The sequence below is a fragment of the Amblyraja radiata genome, chromosome 14 (assembly GCF_010909765.2).
Source record: "Amblyraja radiata isolate CabotCenter1 chromosome 14, sAmbRad1.1.pri, whole genome shotgun sequence".
NCBI classification, from domain to species: Eukaryota; Metazoa; Chordata; class Chondrichthyes; order Rajiformes; family Rajidae; genus Amblyraja; species Amblyraja radiata.
The window spans coordinates 24860550-24884538 of NC_045969.1; the positions used below are offsets into that span (position 1 = coordinate 24860550).

General features: G+C 41.3%; 1 protein-coding gene across 6 annotated transcripts in view; it reads right to left on the reverse strand.

Moving 5' to 3' along the window:
- The window catches only part of fndc3a (fibronectin type III domain containing 3A), a 160027-nt gene that overhangs the window by 134199 nt on the left and 1839 nt on the right, over positions 1–23989 (reverse strand). For 5 of the 6 annotated variants that reach the window (XM_033032826.1, XM_033032829.1, XM_033032824.1 and 2 more), the window contains exon 2: positions 1710–1843. In XM_033032826.1, coding sequence (XP_032888717.1) covers positions 1710–1802 — 93 coding nt within the window. In that variant the 5' untranslated portion in view covers positions 1803–1843. Of the gene's footprint in view, positions 1–1709; positions 1844–8369; positions 8388–23989 lie in introns of those variants that run through there. The other variant, XM_033032825.1, reaches the window with a different exon arrangement.

The window sequence follows — 23989 nt, forward strand, 5'->3', positions numbered from 1 at the left end:
TAGGTATAATTCTCCCGCGCCTTTACTATTTATATTTAATAATGATCATTTTATAATTTTAGTAAGGGTCGGCGTGCCTACCTTGCCTACCCTGACGGCACGTGCCTGGTACAGACTCAGTGGACCACAGCGCCCGTTTCCGTGTTGTATCTCTAAAGTTTAAATACGTTTTTCTCCCTGTCTGACCTCCCCATGTTGTTTTCTCCTCTGTTTTTGTCTTCAATTCTTTGCAGCCATTAATTTTTCTTTTGCCTCTCCATTTTGAACCACCCTACTTTCCCACCTACTCATATGTTTTTTTTTCACAATTCCACAATGATTCTTTTTGAAGGAACCCTCACTCGTAACACGAGCATTTCTCATGGGTCATATTTGACTTTTCCATTCTTTCTTTTCGTGTTTCTGGGCAGGTACCTAACTTCATTATTGTTTAATCAGGTGTGTGGTCACTGCTCTTTTGGGCTTAATCGACATTCACAGAAAATCAAACAACTCTACCCTATGTTTGTTTCCTGTTCTCTGGTACTGTGTTGTGTTCTACTCTGGAATTCTCAGTATGGTTAAGTTTTACATTATCCCTCCCCCATAAAGATTATTGATTGTTTTTGTACAATTGTATAGGCTTCTAGTGAAGCCACACATGGAGTACTGTGCACAGTTTTGGTCCCTTTAAAGCTATACTGGCATTTGAGACAGGTTTAAAGAGATTCACTAGGCAAACTGCTGGGATCACAGAGTTGTCCTAATTTCAACAGCAGCAAATTAAATTAGACTATATTTTTTGATTAGAAGAATGAGGTGTGATTTTATTGAAACATTCAAGGTATCTAAAGAGGAAAATGTTTTGAAAGATTAAACAATTGAGGGTTATAGGGAACTGGCATTGAAGGACGCAAATCCCAGGACAGATCAGCTTTTGTACTAAGTGGAAGGATAGGCTGAGTAGCCTATTCGTTTTCACCCTACAGCTAACAATGGCCTGGTTCCTTTATCATCTTTACTTTTTTTGCATATATTGTTCTTTATCTCTCCACATCATCGTCACAAACAACTTCAAATAAGGAATGCATTTATAACATTTACCAGCCGAGATTCAACGGGTGCCTCAGTACTTACAACAATAATTACCTGAGAACACTCCGATATAATGTGATAATCCCTCATATTTCTTTTCATTTCACTGAAACAGCTTGCACCGACTATGTTCAGTGACCCTCCTGCATTTTCCCTTCAACGAATTTCATGTCCTTTGACCAAAACTGGGATATACATTACCCCCCCCCCACCTTACAGGGCAGGCATGGTATGTATGATTGCCACACATACATTCTAGCTGCTGTAGAGAGGTCATCTTTAAAATCTGAAGCCCTCCTCGTTAAGTGTGCAGCAACTTGTCCAAAGCTACGTTCAATTGGCAATGGCATGTTACTTTTAGCAAATAGTTGGGTGTACGCCAATGTAATGCTGCTTACAACAATTTTTTGATCAATTCACAATCTTTTGTAAGAAATTCTATTGGGTGTTATTGCTCCATGCAGCGCAGGTTTAGTGTACCCTAAAAATGGGTAAATCTAGTTTCATGGTATTTGTTCATGGTTTATAAAAATTTCCAAACTGATGAAACCCAATATTTAGTACAAAATATATTAAAAGATAATAGCCTAGAAATATTTAACATAATTTAGAAGATGTTTTCTAGCTTGGCTCACCTGCGTCCCATCTCCATTCACCAGAGGAGGTAGAAGAGACAAATCAACATTGAGACGCGAGGTTGCGTCAAGTGGTGGTGGATTTTCTGCCATTATGAGAAGTGTAGCCGCAGACTAGTTTCTTCTTCCCACTCCTAATTTAAAAAACAGTATATTAATGAATAAAAAAATAACTGCATCTAAACATTATTTTCAAGTATCAAAAATAGTTTATGCCAGCCATAGTAAGTTAAACAATTGGGATCTCCCTCCCATACCAGTCCCTTTCAAAGTTTCAGATCCAATCTTCCTTGAAGCCAAACAACTTTACTGGAGATCTATACCTTGTCACAATATCTCCTAGATTTTGGAAACCCTATACATTGCTTTTCTCCCGTTACAGCTAGAATTCCACCTTAAAGTGTGGCAATGCTGTTGAACCACCTCAGAAATTTTCTGGGTGCAGCAAAGCTGTTGAGAGATCACCAAAATCACATACAGCTAAATGATAGATGCCAATCTTGCAGTCCTCCATGTAACAACACTTAAAAAGACCTTTACATAACGTAAAAGACAAAAATTAAATAAACCAGGAAATATTTACTCTCCATATGCCATTGCGTGCATGCTGTCAACCTCTTCAGCAACATTAGCTCAATTTATAACATGATTGTTCTGACTCCATGTAAATTCTTATCTCATCAGACAAAAACAATTTTCCCTAATTTTAGGTACAATATTTTGAATCTTAGTTTCTGGATGCTAATCCAGCTCTTATTGAAAGGTTACTGCCCTTAAACTTTTCTCTAACAATGCTATCTAACTAGCTAAGCATTTCTAGCAGTTGCAATATTCCACTTTTGGATTACATCTTGCACTTTCTTCCCTTTGGACGCTCTCTCTTTTTCTAACTTTATTTTTCCACAGATTATAATGCTTTCCTCTGGCCTCCCTTTGATCAGAAATAACCTGCCTTCAATCAGCGATACAAAATGGCTGATATTTCACCAAAACCTCTCACTTCAACAAACTATAAGGTAGATATGATGCTGAGCGTTTCTGTTACTGTTGCCTTCATTTCCATTTTATTCCTTGTGCTTTGGAAGGAAACAGTCCAGTCCTGTATATTTATCTTTTTGTCTCCAAATTTCATTGAACTTCTGGAAATCCAGTTTTTCAACTCAATAATCTCATCTCCCTCTCGACATGCAGTACTTTGTAACCCAAGTTATAATTCCAGGGTTACCACATAAAATGAAAGCACAAAGGTTAATTGAAGGTAATACAAAAGATTGAGCCATTATTTCCCATAAACTACTTCTAAACCCATGTGTCCTCTCCAAAATACACATATAGAATGTGCTATTGCACCCGTCTACTTTCCTGCTCCATTGAAGAAATATCTCAACTTATGCTCTTTTCCTATTGTGCATTCTATTCATAGGCGGCACAATGGCGCCGATAAATAGAATGCATAGGCGCCATTGAGTTGCTGCCTTACAGCGTCAGATACCTGGGTTTGATCCTGACTACAGGTGGTGTCTATATGAAGTTTATACATTCTCCCCATGACTGCCTATGTACATACACCAATATATCCTCATTTGTATATATTGTCTTAATCAGCACTACTACTTTGCACTCTGGTTTGAAGCAAAGCTGCATTTCATTGTACCTGTACTTGTACTATGTGCAATGACAATAAAGTTGAATCTAATCTAATCTAATCTAATAGAATTTATCTATTTTCATTTCAGCTATTCCTTTTCTCAGTCTGCTATATTGTGGTAGGTAGGCTTCCCTATAAACATTCATTCCAAAGATATCAAATACAAGCTCTCTGCTGCCATTCCAGTGGACTTCTTCCCACCCAGCATCCTGAAGAGATTCCATCCATTCCATTTGATTTCACTACAATGGATTCTACATGGATAGAAAATTGGCTTCATGAAAGGAAGCAGAGGGTAATGGTAGAAGGTTGCTTCTCAGACTGGAGGCTTAGGACTAGTGGTGTGCTTCAGGGTTCAGTGCTGGGCCTATTACTGTTTGTCATCTATATCAATGATTTGAATGAGAACGTACATGGCAAGATTAGCAAGTTTGTAAATGATACAAATGTGGGTGGTATTGCAGATAATGAAGATGGCTGTCAAAAATTTCAGCAGGATATTGATCGGTTGGCCAGGTGGGCTGAGGAGTGGTTAATGGAATTCAATGCAGAGCAATGTGAGGTGTTGCATTTTGAAAAGTCCAACCTGGGCAGGACCTATACAGTGAATGGTAGGGCTCTGGGGAATGTTGTAGAGCAGATGGATCTAGGAGTGCAGGTACATTGTTACTTGAAGGTGGTTTCACAGGTAGATAGGATGGTCAAAAAGACTTTTGGCACGTCAGAACATTGAATATAGAAGTTGGGAAGTCTGTTGCAGTTATATATGTCATTGGTGAGGTCGCATTTAGAGGATTATGTTCAGTTCTGGGCATCATGTTATCGGAAAGATATTATCAAGTTGGAAAGGGAACAGAGAAGGATGACGAAGATGTTGCCAATATCTGAGCTATAGGGAGAGGTTGAGTAGGCTGGGACTCTATTCCTTGGAGCACAGGAGGATGAGGGATGATTTTATAGAAGTGTATAAAATCGTGAGAGCAATAGATCGGGTCTCTTGCCCAGAGTCGGGGAATCGAGAACCAGAAGATATAGGTATAAGGTGGAGGGGAAAAGATATAATAGGAACCCGAAAGGTAAGATTTTCACACAAAGGGTGGTTGGGAGTATGGAACGAGCTGTCAGAGGATGTAGTTGAGGCAGGGACTATTGCAACATTTAAGAAACAATTAGACAGGTACATGGATAGGACAGATTTAGAGGGATATTGGTCAAACTAAGGCAGGTAGGACTAGTGAAGATGGGACATGTTGGTCGGTGTGGGCAAACTGGGCCCGTTTCCACTTTATGACTACATACAATTTTCCATACCATAACAATGGAAATTCCTTCAGCATTTATCAATATGAATTTCATCAGGTGCACTATATTTGTCATATTTCCACTTCCGCACTCTTCTTTTATACTTAACAATTTCGAGAAATGCCTTGTTCTTCATCTCATCAGATTTGTCAGATAATCTCCCATCTCATGGCTTCATTACAATCTTTCCATCCCAACACTGAATGTTCTCCCACCATTCTGTGTAACTGCCTTCCCCTGAGCACTTTTCCATGCAAACACAGGCAACCTCACATACATCACTAAAGCATATTTGAGTGAAACAGCAATGCACCCAAGCCACCTGTGACTCACTTTACTCTGCCTTCCCAAGCACTTAAAAAAAAAAAAAGGAAAAGGATGTGATGAAAATAAACATCCTGGCAAAATGTAAGCAATTGTAGTACACAAATAAAATGAATTATTTCCAGTACAATTCCAAGAGGGCTATCAAAACACAAATATAATTCCTAAAGGATTAGAAGACAGTTACATTTAAAGCTGGAACAGATCTTTACAGTGATTACCTCCAAGATGCGTTTTACAGATGACATGTGAAAATACCTTAAAACATTAGAGGAAGAATTTAATGACAAATATTGCCCTTCCATTCATTCAGGATATAGCCAGTGCTTCAAGCTGCATTCACTCATGTCATTTTAAATACAGAATGGAGCAGTTGGTACAAATAGTAGAGTTGCTACCTAACAGATCCACCGACCTGATGCATTGAATCTTTCCCTGTGATCTTATGGGTTTCTGCTGGATTCTCCGTTTACATCCTACATCCCTAGGACATGTTTACTGGTAGGCTAACTGGTGACTGTAATTTACCCCTAGTGCTCAAATGAATGGGAAAATCTGGGGTCATTTGATGAGAACATCGGAGAATAGAAATGGGTTTAATAGAGGATTGGAATAAAAGGGTGCTTCTTGGTCAGCATAAAACTGTTTTGAATGGTCCGCTTATGTGCTGTATGTGCACAATTCTATGAAACAAACTACAAACTATCCAAAGTATTGGCAATAAATCAATACTTTAATGAGCAAAGTTCTTCTTCAATTTCTGAAACTCGAGTACAATTCCAACGTAAAAAGCACGAAGTGGAAAAATGAAATTACCTCCCTACTTAATAGAAGTAAATTCTTAAATTGATTACATTTTGTCACAAATGAAGCCTGTTTGAAGTTAGAGAGCTCTTACCCATATCAAAATGTGCCAAAAGTTGACAACTGCACTTTTGAAAGTAGAAAAATTAACAATTTAATTCATAGGAATCATTCACTTCCTTAGATGAAAGCAGGCAAAATTAAACCATGGTTTTGTACCTTAGCCAATTAAAATCTTGATAAATCAGATACTGGAATGCACATATCCTTGATTCATCTCCCTAAAATATCATTTGCTTTTACTGGGATTAAACTAATTGATTTAAATGGTCCTTATACAATATTTTAGATTTTGTTTATTGAACTTCACCTATTAGTTACAAGGTGATAATGGTACATCTTGGCTGTTCTTAAAAAAAAATGGCCAGGCAAACAAATGTTCAGTGTCATGCACAATAACTTATTTTAATAAGAAAAATTATAAAATTACAACATTGCTTAAGATGGAACATTAGGAGATTCCACTCGAATCCAGGATCTTTAATATGCACAAATAATTCTACTTAGTTGACTTCTACAGCATAGATGCAAGGAAAGCATATGCCCTCCCATATAATCCCAGGTAGTAACCAAGGGGTAACCTCGCAAAATAATTAAGTAATTCTTTGTAGATACTGAAACCATTAATTAAATATTAATCTCAGCTGGAGGTGCTCCTCACACAAAATCCAAGTGCAAGAGGACAGATTAACTATTAAATCCATTATTGTCCTAAAAGTTACTATTCTGAAGAAGGGTCCCGACCTGAAACATCACATACTTTTTCTCCAAAGTCTGATGTGCTGAGTTACTCCAGCACTTTATGTCCATCTTCGGTATAAACCAGCATCTACAGTTCCTTTCTATACATAGTGAATCAATGGTACTGTATTCCTGCCCCAAAGCAGATTCACATGTTTTTTAGAAGATACCATGCCTACAATTAAATGCAGTTTCTAGCTTATAGCTATTTAGAAAATACTTTTTTATTTTCTGGCTTCAAAATAGAAAAATCCTCAGATCTCTTCAACTCTCAGATTCTTAACAACTTTTCCCCTCAGATTCTTAACACATTTTTCTCAGCTTTCAACCTTTCCCAAGATATGGCCATTATTTACTGCGCACCGAACTTCAAGTCAGATGATCCTAGAGTTACTGCCATTCAGGTAACAGAAATTTGCCTGTACAAAATTCATATCTCTATCAAAAAATTTGGATGAGGAATAAATTTGTTCTCACAGAATAACTTTAAAAAAAGTAAATTTTTTAACTCATGTTTCTTGTGCAGACGATGCAGCTTCACATTATGAAAAATCATGAACACCCCCTTCCAACATGCAGGGGTCACCAGTATATAACTCTCAATTCTTTCAATAATAATTTGTAAGCGTAAAGAAAAGCTGCATCCCAAATACAGCACAATATTAATATTTAAATGCCTTTTCTATAACATCCATGGATGCCTGCATTTGCCGAGAGGTTGCTCTCAAGATATCTGATGCCTGAAATGAAGTTTATAGTTCAGATGCTGGAAGGTTTGAACTTAAAAATCAAGGCTGATTTTATAAACTATTTGAGGGGAAAAAAAAAATCTTGAGAGCACAATATTTTTAACAAAGATGGACACAAATGCTGGAGTAACTCAGCGGGTCAGGCAAGCCGTGGGTCAAACTCAGTCGGAAGAAGGTTCCGACCCGAAACATCACCTATTCTTTTTCTCCAGATTCAGCCTGACCTGCTGAGTTACTCCAGCATTTTGTGTCTATCTTTGGTATAAACCAGCATCTGTAGTTCCTTCCTACACCGTATTTTTAACATTGAATTAGGAAAAAATATTAGTTTGCTTTTGTTTATTTGTTTATTTTTAGCCCAACGTTTTCATAGATCAAAAATGAATTAAAATGCACTCTATTGGTCAGTTCTGACTGCCATTGCATTATTAGTTCCCTTTATAACAAGCTATTTTGAGGTATAAATGTTAAACACGTTTAGTACTAGCATTACCCAAACATACTGTAATCACAATTAATTTGTTGTAATAATTGTTAATATTTTCAGATTTGTAATAAGAATTTTATTTACAACTTAGGCGGGGGAGAGGGGGAATGCAAGGGTTACGAAGTTAGAGAAATTATTTCATCCCACTGGGTTGAAAGCTTCCCAAGCGATATATGAGATGCTGTTCCTCCAATTTGCTTTTGGCCTCACTCTAACAATAGAGGAGGCCTAGCACAGAAAGGTCACTGCGGGAATGGTAAGAGGAACGAACGTGTTTGTCAACCGGTAGATCAAGTAGGTCCAGACGGACTGAGCGAAGATGTTCAGCGAAACCATCACTCAGTCTACGTTTGGTCTCGCCGATGTATAAGAGTCCACACCCTAACCAACGGATACAGTAGATAAGGTTGGAGGAGGTGCAAGTGAACCTCTGCCTAACCTGAAAAAACTGTCGGGGTCCTTGGACAGAGTCGAGGGAGGAGGTATAGGGACAGGTGTTATATCCATCTCTCTGCATCATCAACTATCTCTCACGTTTCCCTTACCCGACTCTCAGTCTGAAGAAGGTTCTCGACCCGAAACGTCACATATTCCTTTTCTCCAGAGATGTTGTCTGACCCGCTGAGTTACTCCAACTTTTTGTGTCTATCTTCGGTTTAAACCAGCAGCTGCACTTCCTTCCTACACAAATTGACCCAAGAATTTTGTAAATATTTTCTGATTTTCAAGGATTCTAAAATGAAGAATTCAACCAATATTGCAGAAAGCTTTAAAGAATTCCCACCAATTTCAAACAACTGAATGAATTTGTTGAAGTTATTCAACAAATTCATTCAGTTGTTTGAAATTGGTGGGAATTCTGGTCAGGCTAATAGTCGATGTAATAATACAGCAAAATAACAAAATATTTTACCCTATTCAACTTGTTTAGGGTAATGTCATTTCTTACCCTATTGAAACTGTCATGTCCTTCAGATTTTTTTTTTCCCTACAACTCTTCACAACAAATCCACTTTGATGGGCAAGTCCAAACTTTCCAGAAACTGAAATGTAAACATCTGCACTAAATAATTGTGGGATAACAGTCTGCAGGGTGATTAATTAACCTTTATTAAACTAATCCTTGTAAAATGGTAGACTTATCATATATAAAATTACACTCTGCAGAGAACATATCAATTATATGAAGACTGATCAAAATATTTTTTTAAATCACCAGATTACATTGTCTAAAGCCGCTTCTTGCCCTTTTCCAAATATTGGCAAGCTGCATAGTTTTCTCTGTAGCATATGATCTTGTTTATGGGCGCTTCACAGAAGCATATTTGTATATAGGAAATTCCAAGTTTTTCCTCTGAAGATAGAGAAAAGGACACTAACACCATCCTACAACACTATGGACAATTTACATTTATACCAAGCAAATTAACCTACAAACCTGTACGTCTTTGGAGTGTAGGAGGAAACCTAAGACCTCTGAGAAAATGCACGCAGTTCACGGGGAGAACATGCAATCTCCATACAGACAAGCACCTATACTCAGGATCGAACCCGGGTCTCTGGCACTGTAAGGCTGTAGCTCTACCACTACGCCAGATAATGCAAGTACCCAGTCAGCCAAGAATGGACTCGACCCGAAACATCACCCATTCCTTCTATTCAGAGATGCTGCTTGTCCTGCTAAGTTACTGTCTATCTTCAGTCAGCCATGAAATGTTGTTCCGGACTCTTAAATTCATAATTAGCAATATTACACAAAATATTTCCTAATTATTTTAACATAAAAATGAATATATTTTCGTTTGCACCCAACCATTCCTAATGCATTAGCTATCACTACTTATTCACGTAGACAACTGAATTATAGGTTTGTGAATTCTGTGCCAAGGTAGCCGTGGCAGCAATCGAATGTTGTACAAATTAGTTCAGCATCTCCAAGCCGGTAATTACTGGGGTCTTAAACACGTAGTAAACAAGGGTTTTCAACTGTTAAAACCATGCAATAATTGCTGGCCCAAGAACAGTAGATAGGAATAAAACTTCATTACAAGGGACTTCAATCAAGCCATGTGAAGCCCCTGTCCCACTTTCACAACCGAATTGGCGACCTCTGCCGAGTTTGCCCTAGACTCATACACACAGTATGGTCACCACGAGGTCGTAGGTCTTCGTAACTCTTCCTCATGCTCGTGAGTGGTCTCCGTGTACTCGTGGCCTCAAATAGGTTGTGGTGTTTTTTCCAGCCTGATAAAAAATGTCCATGAGTTAAAAGAAAGGTCGGCATGGAAAAAATTGATACTTTTTACTCGTAGGTAGGTCGTAATGGTAGTCGTAGATAGTCGTAGGTCGGTAACTGGCCCGAGAAATAGAATGCAAACATTACGTCATTTTATCATGTGATCATTTTCCACTCGTAGCTAGTCGTAATTGATCTTAGGTGTAGAAGACCGAGGTCGAGGGGGGTCCTAGGAGGTCGTAGACATAGTCGTAGGAGGTCGTAGACATAGTCGTAGGAGGTCGTAGGCATAGTCGTAGGAGGTCTTTTACTTCGGCGAGTCAACACAACCTTGATATTTCTTTCAACTCATCTAGGGTCTTCTAAACTCGTGGATTAGTTCGTCCAAGTGGGACAGGCCCTTTAGCATACAATTTTGAAAAATGGAGGGAAATTCTGGTGACAGCGATGAAAGTACAACCCAACAATTGGCAAATCCATTAATTTACCATTTGTTGGGCTGGAAAATGTAACATTGTCTTTTCTCATTAAAGGAAACCCAAATGCCATGTTGACTGAGACAGGAAATTAAATTATAGGTTTTATACCTCAGTGTTTCCTGAAATCCTTAAGTTCTTCACCATACTGCATTTTACTTCGGAGTCACGTGAGTGACTACGTGAAGAACCCCGCTAGGACGCATGCGTGTCATATCGCTACACGCATTGCAACGAGTCACAGCAGGGGGAAGGACGTTCCCCTTTAGTGGCAGAATTTAAAAGCCGGGAACAGCAGGTAAGGAGACTCTGCGTTTTCTCACTTACCTTGCAGGTGGAAAGATGAACAGATCCACGAGACAGAAGGCTGCGAAAAAGCTGGCGGGGGAGAACCGCGGAGTTGCAGACAGCCAGCAGCAACAGCAGCAGCCGATGGCACGCCAATCTCCCGAAATGGGAACAGCTGTGTCAGACTTCGCTCCCGCACCGGCGAAGCCGGGCGGGAAAGCGAAGCAAAAAACAGACCGAATGCCAGACTCCAATGAGTCTGACTTTGAGCAGCCGCGAGCGGCCAGTGCCCATGAGCACCGGGGCCGGTTGGAGCGGCTGCAGGATGATGAGCAGCCGCAAGCGGCCAGTGCCCGTGAGCATTGGAGCCGGTTGGAGCAGCTGCAGGATGACGAGCAGCCGCGAGCGGCCAGTGCCCGTGAGCACCGGGGCCGGTTGGAGCGGCTGCAGGATGATGAGCAGCCGCAAGCGGCCAGTGCCCGTGAGCATTGGAGCCGGTTGGAGCAGCTGCAGGATGACGAGCAGCCGCGAGCGGCCAGTGCCCGTGAGCACCGGGGCCGGTTGGAGCGGCTGCAGGATGGGGAGCAGCCGCGAGCGGCCAGTGCCCGTGAGCATTGGAGCCGGTTGGAGCGGCTGCAGGATGAGGAGCAGCCGCGAATGGCCCATGCCCGAGAGCATAAGAGCCAGTTGGAGCGGCTGCTGGAGGAAATACTCCAAAGTGGCAGGCTCCGGGAGATGGAGGCTAGCTATAGTGGGCAATTAGTAAGCCCCACAGCAGTACCCCTTGTGGGGCAGCACAGTGTCTCTCCCTTATCAGAGGAGAGCACGGAGGATCCATTCTGGGCTGACCCTGAAGAGGGCAGTGCACATACCCCCAGTATGCCTGGGGTGACAGAAAACATGCTGGACATGGTGTCCCAGTTTATCCAACCAGACCAAACTGGCCAAGACCTGGAGCCGAAAATAGCGGCAAGCATTGACTATATGTCATTTAACCAACTGCAGGCACAGGCACTATCAGACACCATGGCACGACATTTACCTCCAGGGAACTGCAAGTCGCTAAATGTTCCCAGTGTAAACCAGTGCATCTGGAAACATGTGGGGACATCAATTAGAACCAGGGACTTAAAAATTCAGAAAGTCCTAAAAGTCCTAACGGCAGGAATTACAGCTTTTGCCCGCACATTGAAGGAGCAAAACATGACCCAAGACCACCAAGATGCACTGGCTTTACTCTGCAACTCACAATATGAGTTGAATAACATCAGGAAAAGTGCTATCCAACCAGCTTTAGACCCCAAATTTGCCGGCCTCTGTAAACCTGGAACCTCCAAACCGCCAATACTACTATTTGGAGGGGATTTACCAAAACAAGTCAAAGAACTTGATGAAGAGGCAAAAACACTGGGGCTCATAAAACCAGCAACCAAAAGCCACTACGGCCAAAAATATCACCCCTACGGACCCCCCAGTTGGCCAATACAAACCGGAGCTAGCGCAAAACCAGGAACACCCAACATCGGCATTTTTTAGGCCATGGCCCAGACCGACCGTCCTGGAAAATGCGCATACCTTCAATACAAACCCAACAACAGACCCAGACAACGGCGCCTCAACGTCCACGGTGGATGCCGAAGAAATAACACACCTACCACTGGTAACCATGGAGGTAGGTGGGTCTGGTTCCTTAAGAATTAAAGGGAGCATGAAAGTTGGTGGGAGATTACGATATTATTTGGATGCATGGAATAAGATAACTACCGACACTTGCATTCTAAGCAGTATCCAGGGTTATACCATAGAATTTATACAAAAACATAACCCTCCAGTACAGCATGTACCGAACCGAATGTTCGTGCTCACAGGTATAGAAAAATCTAAAGCACATGCTGAACTACAGCGGCTATATAAAAAAGGAGTAATTGAACACACCCAACACGAATCACAGGAATTCGTGTCCAATATCTTTATAAAAAACAAGAAAGATGGTGGTTGCCGCATCATCATCGATTTGACTACTTTAAATACCTTTGTACAATATATTCATTTCAAGATGGAAACCTTTGTTACTGCTAAGCAATTGATTTCCGAAGGCTACTACATGGCAAGCATCGATCTAAAAGATGCTTACTATACCGTACCCATAAGAGGTGACCACAGATGTTATTTAAAATTCAACTGGATGGGTCAGAACTGGCAATACAGGGCACTACCTAATGGACTGACATCAGCCCCCAGGTTATTCACAAAAATGTTGAAACCAGCCCTAGCGTTACTGCGAAAACAAAAACACTTGGTAATGGCATATCTAGATGACATATTTATTGTTGGCAAAACTTTGGAATTGACTGAACAAGCAGTAACAGCCACAAAACAATTGTTTGAAGAACTGGGCTTTATCATCCATCCAGTTAAGTCTAAATTAACGCCTTCAACAAAAATGGATTATCTGGGGTTCACCATTAACTTAGTTCTCATGTTAGTGACTTTGCCGAAAGAAAAGGTAACAGCCTTAAAAGAGGCTTGCAGCGAAATCATTGACATCACCAAACCATCCATTAGACTGGTAGCTAGAATAATTGGGAAAATAGTGGCTGCATTTCCAGCCACACAATTTGGACCATTACACTATCGAAATTTACAGAGAGCAAAAATAAGAGCACTCAAAATTAATGGTGGCCATTTTGACAGACCAATGAAGCTACCAACAGAGGCCATAATGGAACTAAAATGGTGGGAACACAACATCAAGTATTGTTCCAATCCACTAATTATCAGCAACCCGTCTATGGTACTACAAACTGATGCCAGTGCACTTGGTTGGGGAACTACCAATTCCATCTCCAGCTGTGGAGGGAGATGGAATGCACAGGAGGCATCATTATTAAAAACACTGGGCATAAACTACCTGGAAATGTTAAGTGCATTCCATGTTAAGTCATATTGTTCTGGGTTAAATCACCAGCATGTTAGACTACAAATTGACAACACCACCGTGGTAGCATATATCAACCATATGGGTGGAAATAAATCGACATCATGTGACAATCTGGCCAACACAATTTGGCAATGGTGTATCCAGAGAAATATTTGGATATCAGCTACCTACTTACCAGGTAAACTAAATTTAGTGGCAGACACCAGGTCACGCAAATTCAATGAAAACACGGAATGGATGTTGGATAAAAATGTATTTGCTGAAATTACAGCACGGTATGGAACACCAGATATCGATCTTTTCGTATCCAGGCTCAATCACCAGTTATCAAATTATGTTTCATGGGAACCAGACCCTGGGGCAGCAGCAACTGATGCATTTTCGCTGCATTGGGGGAAATTGTTTATTTATGCATTAATGGTTCCCGGTGATACTAGACATGGTATTAGAACCATGCATCACCATCCATCACAGACCAAGTTTACTGGTCCATCCGGTAACACAGGAAAGTCACCCCTGTCATAAACATACAAACCTATTAATTTGTAGAATTTGAAAGCGCCACTACAACACCTGGGACTGACGGACCGAACAATGGATATGATTGCATCGGCCCACAGACAGTCCACCAAAAAACAGTACTTGGTGCACATCAAGAAATGGGGGAAGTACTGTCACGACAACAACCTCAACCACAGATCAAACAACATTCCGTCTGTTCTGGAATTTCTGGCAAGCCTCCACTATGATGAGGGCCTCAGCTACAGTGCCATCAACTGCGCCAGAAGTGCTCTGTCAAGCTACCTGTGGCAAGGAACAGAGAGGCATTCTGTAGGGACACACCCCCTGGTAACCAAACTCATGAGGGGCATTTTCAATACTAATCCCCCCAAGAATCAGGTACACCCAAATTTGGGATGTGAGCATTGTATTGACCATGTTGAGGAACTGGTCTCCACCTACAGCTCTGTCCCTACAGACACTAACGATGAAAACGGTCATGCTGATGGCTTTGGTCACGCCACAAAGGGTCCAGTCACTACAAAAACTAAGGCTGGACAACTTGACTATTTCATCTGGGAATTTGACTTTTCATATCCATGAATTAATTAAACAGAACAGACAGGGATCAGCAGGGCAAAAAATAGAGTTCCGGGCCTACCCGACGGATGATCGTCTCTGCATAGTTAACTCACTTACTATTATATATGGAACATACAAGAATCATCAGAGGCAAAGAAATGGCACTGTTAATCAGCCACAAACAGCCACACAAAAAGTGACAGTCCAGACCATCTCAAGATGGCTAAAACAGGTCCTAAAAAAGGCGGGAGTAGATACTAACATTTTTAAATCTCACTCCACCAGGGCTGCAGCTACATCAGCAGCAATACAGTTGGATGTTCCTATGGACCAAATCCTCAAGACTGCAGGATGGTTAACGGAAAGAACGTTCCAACGATTTTATAATAAACCAGTTATTGAACCTGGAACATTTGCAGAAACACTTTTAAGTTCTGTAATATGATTTTACCCCATAAATAGGGGCTATGATTTGGTGTTAATAAAATTTTGTTATTTTAATATCATATTGATATCTAATGATGTTAACACTATTCTCCCCATAATCAAGGCAGATGTGATGCATGGACTTGTTTCCACGGCATGAAATCACAGAGCTTTAAAATCTTCACGTAGTCACTCACGTGACTCCGAAGTAAAATAGTCAGATTAAACGAGAACTTACCAGTTTGAAGTTTGATCTTTATTTTATGAGGAGTAACGTTGAGGGAATACGTGCCCTCCGCTCCCACCCTTGATCATATACTCAACTGGTATCTCTTCTCTAATCTTACTATGTTTAGTCATTACAGTTATCTGTGATTTCACACCGCTGCTTTGAAGAATGACACGCATGCGTCCTAGCGGGGTTCTTCACGTATTCCCTCAACGTTACTCCTCATAAAATAAAGATCAAACTTCAAACTGGTACGTTCTCGTTTAATCTTACTATTTTCTCCCATTGTTTTCTGTTGGTAGTCTGCTTTGACAGATTTTAACGAGGATGCTGCCAGTACTTGAAGGCATGAGCTATAGGGAGACGTTGGGTAGGCTGGGACTTTATTTCTTGGCTCGCAGGAGGATGAGTGGTGATCTTATAGAGGTGTACGAGATCATGAGGGGAATATATAAGGTAAATGCAGGGAGTCTTTTATCCATAGTAGAGAAATCAAGAACCAGAAGCACAAATGTAAGGTGAGATGGGAAAGATTGCTGGAACTTACTGTTTCTGATATTCCATCTTACTTGACATCCAGTTTGTCCAGTTTGTCCATTTGGCTACCTGAGAACTACAATTTGTTAATGAGGCCTTATTTTCTTATTTTGTGTGTTTTGGGCTCAATTGCACTATGTGCTCAAAAAGCAAGGCATTTATCTTCAAAAAATATTAAAATTACATATGCACTACAAATCATAAATACCACAATATCTCCCACACATCAGAATCACTTTTGAAATTCAATTGCATAGTTTATTAAGATTCTTGCTCATTCTTTATTGGGGTACAACATATCATACAATAAACACAGGAGAGAAAAAAAGGAGAGGTTGTCTAAATCATTTTCCATTGGAATTAAAAGGTTAAGCACTGAACCAATGAAAACATTACTCATTATTAAGATATGGCATTGATATCGTTTTTTATTCTATTACCATTAAAGTGGTTTGAAAAAGAATTGTTTGCATCAAGATAACAAATATATAGAGGAGAGAAAAGATGGGACAATAGTTGATATGAAAATCGAGCAGAAGTGAAGTGGAGGGTGAAATTGGAAGACAGCCAGGTGGGTGCAATATGGAAGGAGACATGGCAAATAGGCAGGTGGACCCAGGTGGGGGTGGGATGGCGAAAGTGGAGACAGAGGCTGGAGGAACACAAAAGTTGACATCTGAAAAGCAAGGAATATGATAATGGGACCCATTAGTGGAGATATGAAGGGCAGATGGAACCGGTTTGGGATGTGAATATGTTGGACACAGAGTAAGGGAAGTAAAGGGTACACAAAAATGCTGGAGAAACTCAGCGGGTTCAGCAGCATCTATGGAGCGAAGGAAATAGGCGACGTTTCGGGCCGAAACCCTTCTTCAGACTGATGGGGAGTGGGGGGGAGAAGGAAGGAAAAAGGGAGGAGGAGGAGCCCGAGGGCGGGGGGATGGGAGGAGACAGCTCGAGGGTTAAGGAAGGGGAGGAGACAGCAAGGGCTAGCAAAATTGGGATAATTCAATGTTCATGCCATCCGGACGCAAGCAACCCAGGCGGAATATGAGGTGCTGTTCCTCCAATTTCCGGTGTTGCTCACTCTGGCAATGGAGGAGACCCAGGACAGAGAGGTCGGATTGGGAATGGGAGGGGGAGTTGAAGTGCTGAGCCACCGGGAGTTCAGGTAGGTTATTGCGGACTGAGCGGATGTGTTCGGCGAAACGATCGCCCAACCTCCGCTTAGTCTCCCCGATGTAAATCAGCTGACATCTAGAGCAGCGGATGCAGTAGATGAGGTTGGAGGAGATACAGGTGAACCTTTGTCGCACCTGGAACGACTGCTTGGGTCCTTGAATGGAGTCGAGGGGGGAGGTGAAGGGACAGGTGTTGCATTTCTTGCGGTTGCAACGGAAAGTGCCCGGGGAGGGGGTGGTACGGGAGGGAAGAATTGACAAGGGAGTTGCGGAGGGAGCGGTCTTTGCGGAAGGCAGACATAGGGGGAGATGGGAAGATGTGGCGAGTGGTGGGGTCACGTTGGAGGTGGCGGAAATGGCGGAGGATTATTTGTTGTATTTGCCGGCTGGTGGGGTGAAAGGTGAGGACTAGGGGGACTCTGCCCTTGTTGCGAGTGCGGGGATGGGGAGAGATAGCAGTGTTGCGGGGTATGGATGAGACCCTGGTGCGAGCCTCATCTATGGTGGCGGAGGGGAATCCCCGTTCCCTGAAGAACGAGGACATTTCCGATGCCCTGGTGTGGAACATCTCATCCTGGGAACAGATGCGGCGTAGGCGGAGGAATTGGGAGTAGGGGATGGAGTCTTTACAGGGGGCAGGGTGGGAAGACGTGTAGTCCAGATAGCCATGTGAGTCAGTTGGTTTGTAGTGTATGTCGGTCAGAAGTCTGTCCCCTGCGATGGAGATGGTGAGGTCACGGAATGGTAGGGAAGTGTCGGAAATGGTCCAGGTGTATTGGAGTGCCGGATGGAAGTTGGTGGTGAAGTGGATGAAGTCAGTCAGTTGTGTGTGGGTGCAGGAGGTGGCCCCAAAGCAGTCGTCAATGTAATGGAGGTAGAGGTCGGGGATGGGGCCCTGGTACGTATTGAACAAGGATTGTTCAACGTACCCGACAAAGAGGCAGGCGTAGCTGGGGCCCATGCGTGTGCCCATAGCTACGCCTTGTGTTTGGATAGTAAGGGAAGTAGGTGGATGGAACTCGGGGTTGGGGCAGGTGGGGCAGGTATGAAAATGAGTGATGGGGGGAATGGGGAAGGGAGAAAAAATGGGAGGACTGGAGGTAGATTGAGAGTGTGAGAAGGAAACACTGAAAGTAAGGGTTACCTGGAATTGGAAAATTAGTTGTTTATTTTTTGCCTTGGCTGTTTCCACATATCCACCTGCCTCTGCCTCCCAACTTCACCCCATATCTGGCTCCTTTGCCTGTCATCCTTCACCCCTGCTCAATCTACCCATCACCTAACAGCTCCTCTTCTCATCCCTCTCTCTATTTTAAAACCGATTATCCTTCACTCAGTCCTGATTCAGGGTTTCGACCCTAAACACTGACATTTCCTCGCTCCTCCACAGATGTTGCTTGGCCAAATGATTTCTTCCAGCAGTTTGGTTTTTCTTTTGCAGAGGGGTTTACTATATCCCATGCAGTTCATGAGAAGCGTGGAAACCCTATAAGACCGCATTCATGCTCATCAAATAATTATGTTACGAGACGTTTGTAGATGTGACAATGTGGCTCGCTTTGGAGTTGGTCGTTCAAAGGTGAGTTGGTGAAACATACAATGAAATCAGTCACTTATAAATGTACACACTTTGTTTAATTTTGATTTAATCATTTAAAAAATACTTTTCCATGATTATGTTGGGGTGCTCAATTGTAATCACTTTTATTGTTTGGGGCGATGGTAAAGCATTCACATGTTGAAGACTCTCACTGCCCCGTTGATAATGTGCGAATGCATTTACCACTGATCAATTGAAGATACTGTACAGATCTTGTTTCAAATGGGCAACGACTGTTTCAATATCCAAAGACTTGCAAATGAGGATAACACAAAAATATTTAGCAAATTGGACCATTTCTGATATTATCATAGAGGAAAGATTATTAATGAAGTAGCTTAAAGTAGTTAAACTTATGCAACTGAGTAACCACGCTAGCAATGTTGTAATAGTGAGACCATTTACTGAAACATTTGAGATGATCAAATTTAGCGATTGAAATTTATCCTGTACCACCACTTAATGGGTTTCAATCTTTGAGCAAAGGAGAATTTTAGAATTATTAAATCAAGATTGCATAAAGTGCATAAATTTACAAATGACTGATTTTGTGGTAAAATTTCAACAGCTCACAGGAATTATAACAGCTCCAAAGTAGACCACAACATCACATTTTCAAACCTTGCCATGAAATAATCATTTGACAAGCATGGAATGCAACTCTCAATCAGCTACTCACAAGCTGTGGGACATGCAGCAAAACACACAGTAAAGCACAACTATGTGTACGTACCTCCTGGTGACTTTTCGTATCAACTCATACGTATAAGAAAACTTGTTTCCTCATCAAGATAACAGATATCTTGTTTTCAACATAACAGGCACTTGCAAAACACAACTTGGGTCATACACTGACTTTCCTAACCACCATTTCCCCCACCGCAACCCTGCAACTTCCTCATCACCAGTTGATGAGTTCTGGTCTTCCCGAGTAGCTTTAGCCTGTGAAAAGGTTCCACCCCACCTTAGATACTAGATTGGTCACGATAAAATAAACACAAAGTGCTGGAGTAACTCACCGAGCCAGGCAGTATCTCGTGTAGACATAGAGCAACGTTTTGGGATGGGATCTTTCTTCAGATTGCAGTGGGGGGGGGGAGGAGGAAAGATGGACCAGAGGTGGGGATGGAACAAAGCCTAGCAAGTGGCAGGTCGATACAGGCGAGTGGGGATTGATTGGCAGGTGTATTTTTTCATCTCTAAATTTTGTCCACCCATCTAAAAAACATCGTGAAAAAGGCTTTTGGCACACTGGCCTTCAGCAGTCAGGACACTGAGTACAGGAGTGGGTACGTTATGTTACAGTCGTACAAGATGTTAGTGAGGTCACGCTTGGAATATTGCAAATAGGCTTGCTAGAGGAAATACATCATTAAGCTGGAAAGTGTGCAAGACAATTTACAAGAACGTTTTTTTTCAGAGCTTAATGGCCTGAGTTAAAGAGAGAGGTTGGGCAGGATAGGATTTTAATCCTTGGAGAGTACAAGGCTGAGAAGTGACCTTATAGATGTATATGAAATCAGGAGGAGCGTAGATTATGTGAATACACAGATTATGTCCCAGGGAAGCAGACTCAAAAACTAGAGTGCAGACATTTAAGGTGAGAGGGGAAAGATTTAAAAAAGGACCCGAGCGGCAACTTCTTCACACAAAGGGTAGTGCATATATAGAATGAGCTGCCAGAGAAAGTGGTTGAGGCAGGTATAATAAGACCATTTTAAATAAATTTGGTCAGATACATAGTTAGGAAAGGTTTACAGGGATATGGGCCTAACTCAAGCAAACAGGACTAGTTTAGATAGGCATCTTGGTCAAGTTGGACCAAGGGCTGTTTTCATGCTGTATGACTATGACAGCCATCACCTCTTTGCAGTTTTCTGTTTGCCAGAAATCCATTTCAAAAATGTATCCTGAATTAATGCCAGGGAATGCCCCTCCTGTTCAGTTCAGAGCATCATTCCTTATACTTACCTTGAAAACAATGCAGTTTACTGGGATGATACAAGGGCTCCAAAGGTTAATATTAAATACCCATATTATCCAAAACAATGCTGTAATCCTTACTTCTTTATAAGATTATGGGGCCATATTGTCAAAGATTTCAACATTTCAAATGAATCTGATGTCCAGAGAAACTACTTCCACTAGTTGGAGAATCTAGGATCATTATAGAAACATAGAAAATAGGTGCAGGAGTAGGCCATTCGGCTCTTCGAGCCTGCACCGCCATTCAATATGATCATGGCTGATCATCCAACTCAGTATCCTGTACCTGCCTTCTTTCCATACCCCCTGATCCCTTTAGCCACAAGGGCCACATCTAATTCCCTCTTAAATATTGCCAATGAACTGGCCTCAACTACCTTCTGTGGCAGAGAATTCCAGAGATTCACCACTGTGTGAAAAATGTTTTCCTCATCTCGGTCCTAAAAGATTTCCCCCTTATCCTTAAACTGTGACCCCTTGTTCTGGACTTCCCCAACATCGGGAACAAACTTCCTGCATCTAGCCTGTCCAACCCCTTAAGAATTTTGTACGTTTCTATAAGATCCCCCCTCAATCTTCTAAATTCTAGCGAGTACAAGCCGAGTCTATCGTCTTTCTTCATATGAAAGTCCTGACATCCCAGGAATCAGTCTGGTGAACCTTCTCTGTTACTCCCTCTATGGCAAGAATGTCTTTCCTCAGATTAGGAGACCAAAACTGTATGCAATACTCCAGGTGTGGTCTCACCAAGACCCTGTACAACTGCAGTAGAAGCTCCCTGCTCCTATACTCAAATCCTTTTGCTATGAATGCTAAGATACCATTCGCTTTCTTCACTGCCTGCTGCACCTGCATGCCTACTTTTAATGACTGGTGTACCATGACACCTAGGTCTCGTTGCATCTCCCCTTTTCCTAATCGGCCACCATTCAGATAACAGTCTACCTGTTTTTGTCACCAAAGTGGATAACCTCACATTTATCCATATTATACTGCATCTGCCATGCATTTGCCCACTCACCCAGCCTATCCAAGTCACCTTGCAGCCTCCTAGCATCCTCCTCACAGCTAACACTGCCCCCCAGCTTCGTGTCATCCGCAAACTTGGAGATGTTGCATTCAATTCCCTCGTCCAAATCATTAATATATATTGTAACTAGCTGGAGTCCCAGCACTGAGCCCTGCGGTACCCCAGCTGTTTCCAGTCTTCTGTTTGTTCTGGTTCATTCCCCAATATTAAATGCAATAGTACCTCTTGCTGCGCTTTTAGAATATAACCCAGCATATGCTGTCAGACCTCATTATTCACAATACCTATCTCTTTTGGTCAGTTACATTTGGGGTAGTTGAAATTCCTAATGATTATTGGTTCATTATTAATGTCCACCTCCAATTGCCATCAACTGTATGTTAACACTAAGCGCGTTTAAAAACAAACTATCCACAATGATTCAGTTTTCACATTTCTAAAGCTATATTATTATATTTCTGTCATTATGTAACTTCTAATAAATAATCTGAAGCTCTTCCCTTTAACCCCCACCCAACTCTTTTCTAAATGTCATGCCTTGAAACATTTACTTCCCAGTTCACTTTTTATCAACACCTTGTGCACATAGATCAACATATTTTTAAAAGAATTTTGCTAGGATTATAAGCATCTTTATACATTTCTGATGCACAACTAGTTATTGGCCTGCCATCTTTATCCAATCTTAGAACTATAGCAGTATGCTTCTACTTACTGTTTATCTACAATCTTTGGGATACCAAATTGATGATACCTTCATACAAGCTTATACAACCCATCACCTCTTATTAAGAGCATGGTTCTTGATCAGCCCACCACATGTTTCAGTTTCTCCTGGTGTTAGTAGCTCAGGAAAAAAGTTCCTCTCTCCCATATAAAGCCTTTAACCGTATTTAAAACGACAGATAATCTTGGTTAACATTTCATCCAAAAGAATGCACAGTAGATATTGTCCAGTCATTGGCATTCATGATTGAATTATGTGCTCAAATCTGCAGCACTACTTAAATCCACAGCTCTGTGGTTAGAGGCAAGCATTAAAATTGTTAGCTTGGCTCAATTGTTTTAAGCTCAATACTGGAAATGTGCAATGTATTGAAAAGGGAACCAGTCCTGTTTTAATAGGACTTAATTTCCTTCATTTCCTTCGCTCCATAGATGCTGCTGCACCCGCTGAGTTTCCCCAGCAATTGTGTGTACCTTCTGTTTTAATAGAAGTGGTTTCATAATTTCTTGTGATTTAGCAATTTACCACTTGGAAACTGGCAAAACAATAGCGGGCTTTGGGGCTTTGACACCTAGTTAAATATATAACGTGAAAGAAACAATGAGACCACAACTTCAAAGTTTGACAAAAATATTTAAAAAGGCAAAGAAAACTGATTTATTGAGTGATTTTGCATTTAGTTGGAAATTAAAACTATTGAACAATGAGTTTCAGGTAGTAATATTTCATTAATTACAAATTGGTACTGCATAATCGAATGATAATCTATTATCATAGATTTTTGATAATAAAAACAAATGTAACACAAAGGCATCTATCCTTGTGTAACCACTACAATTCCCTGTTATCAATTCATCGTCTGCTTTGATCTGTCATTTTCATACCTTACCGTTCCATATCTCTAGACTCCCTCTCCCCCGAGTCTGAAGAGGGGTCTTGACCCAAAACTTCACCCATTCCTTCTCTCCAGAGATGCTGCCAGTCCTGCTGAGTTACTGTGACATTTTGTGTCTATCCCAGTTATTTCTGGTCTTTAAGTGACTTATGGCACCAACCTTCATTTAGCCCCAATCTATTTCCCACTTGGATAAAATATCCTTACAACTGAAATCCAGAAACATTACCACTACTCCTCAGTGACAAATAAAAGAAAGAAAATGGTTCCAGGATGACAAGGTGGTGACTTTTATAGGTGAAACTACATTAAAACCATGACCATGGAAGACCATGAACTTTATAGAACGAAAGATCCAACACTATTTTCACCCTGCTTTCAAATGGCTATTTCTGAGCCTTATAATTTAAGGCAAATGATATCCCATCACTGTTATGCTTTGAAGTTAAATTTACCTGAGACTACAAGTGGACAATAGATAATTCACAAATTGTATGTTGATAAAATAGAGTTGGGAGAGTGACAGGATC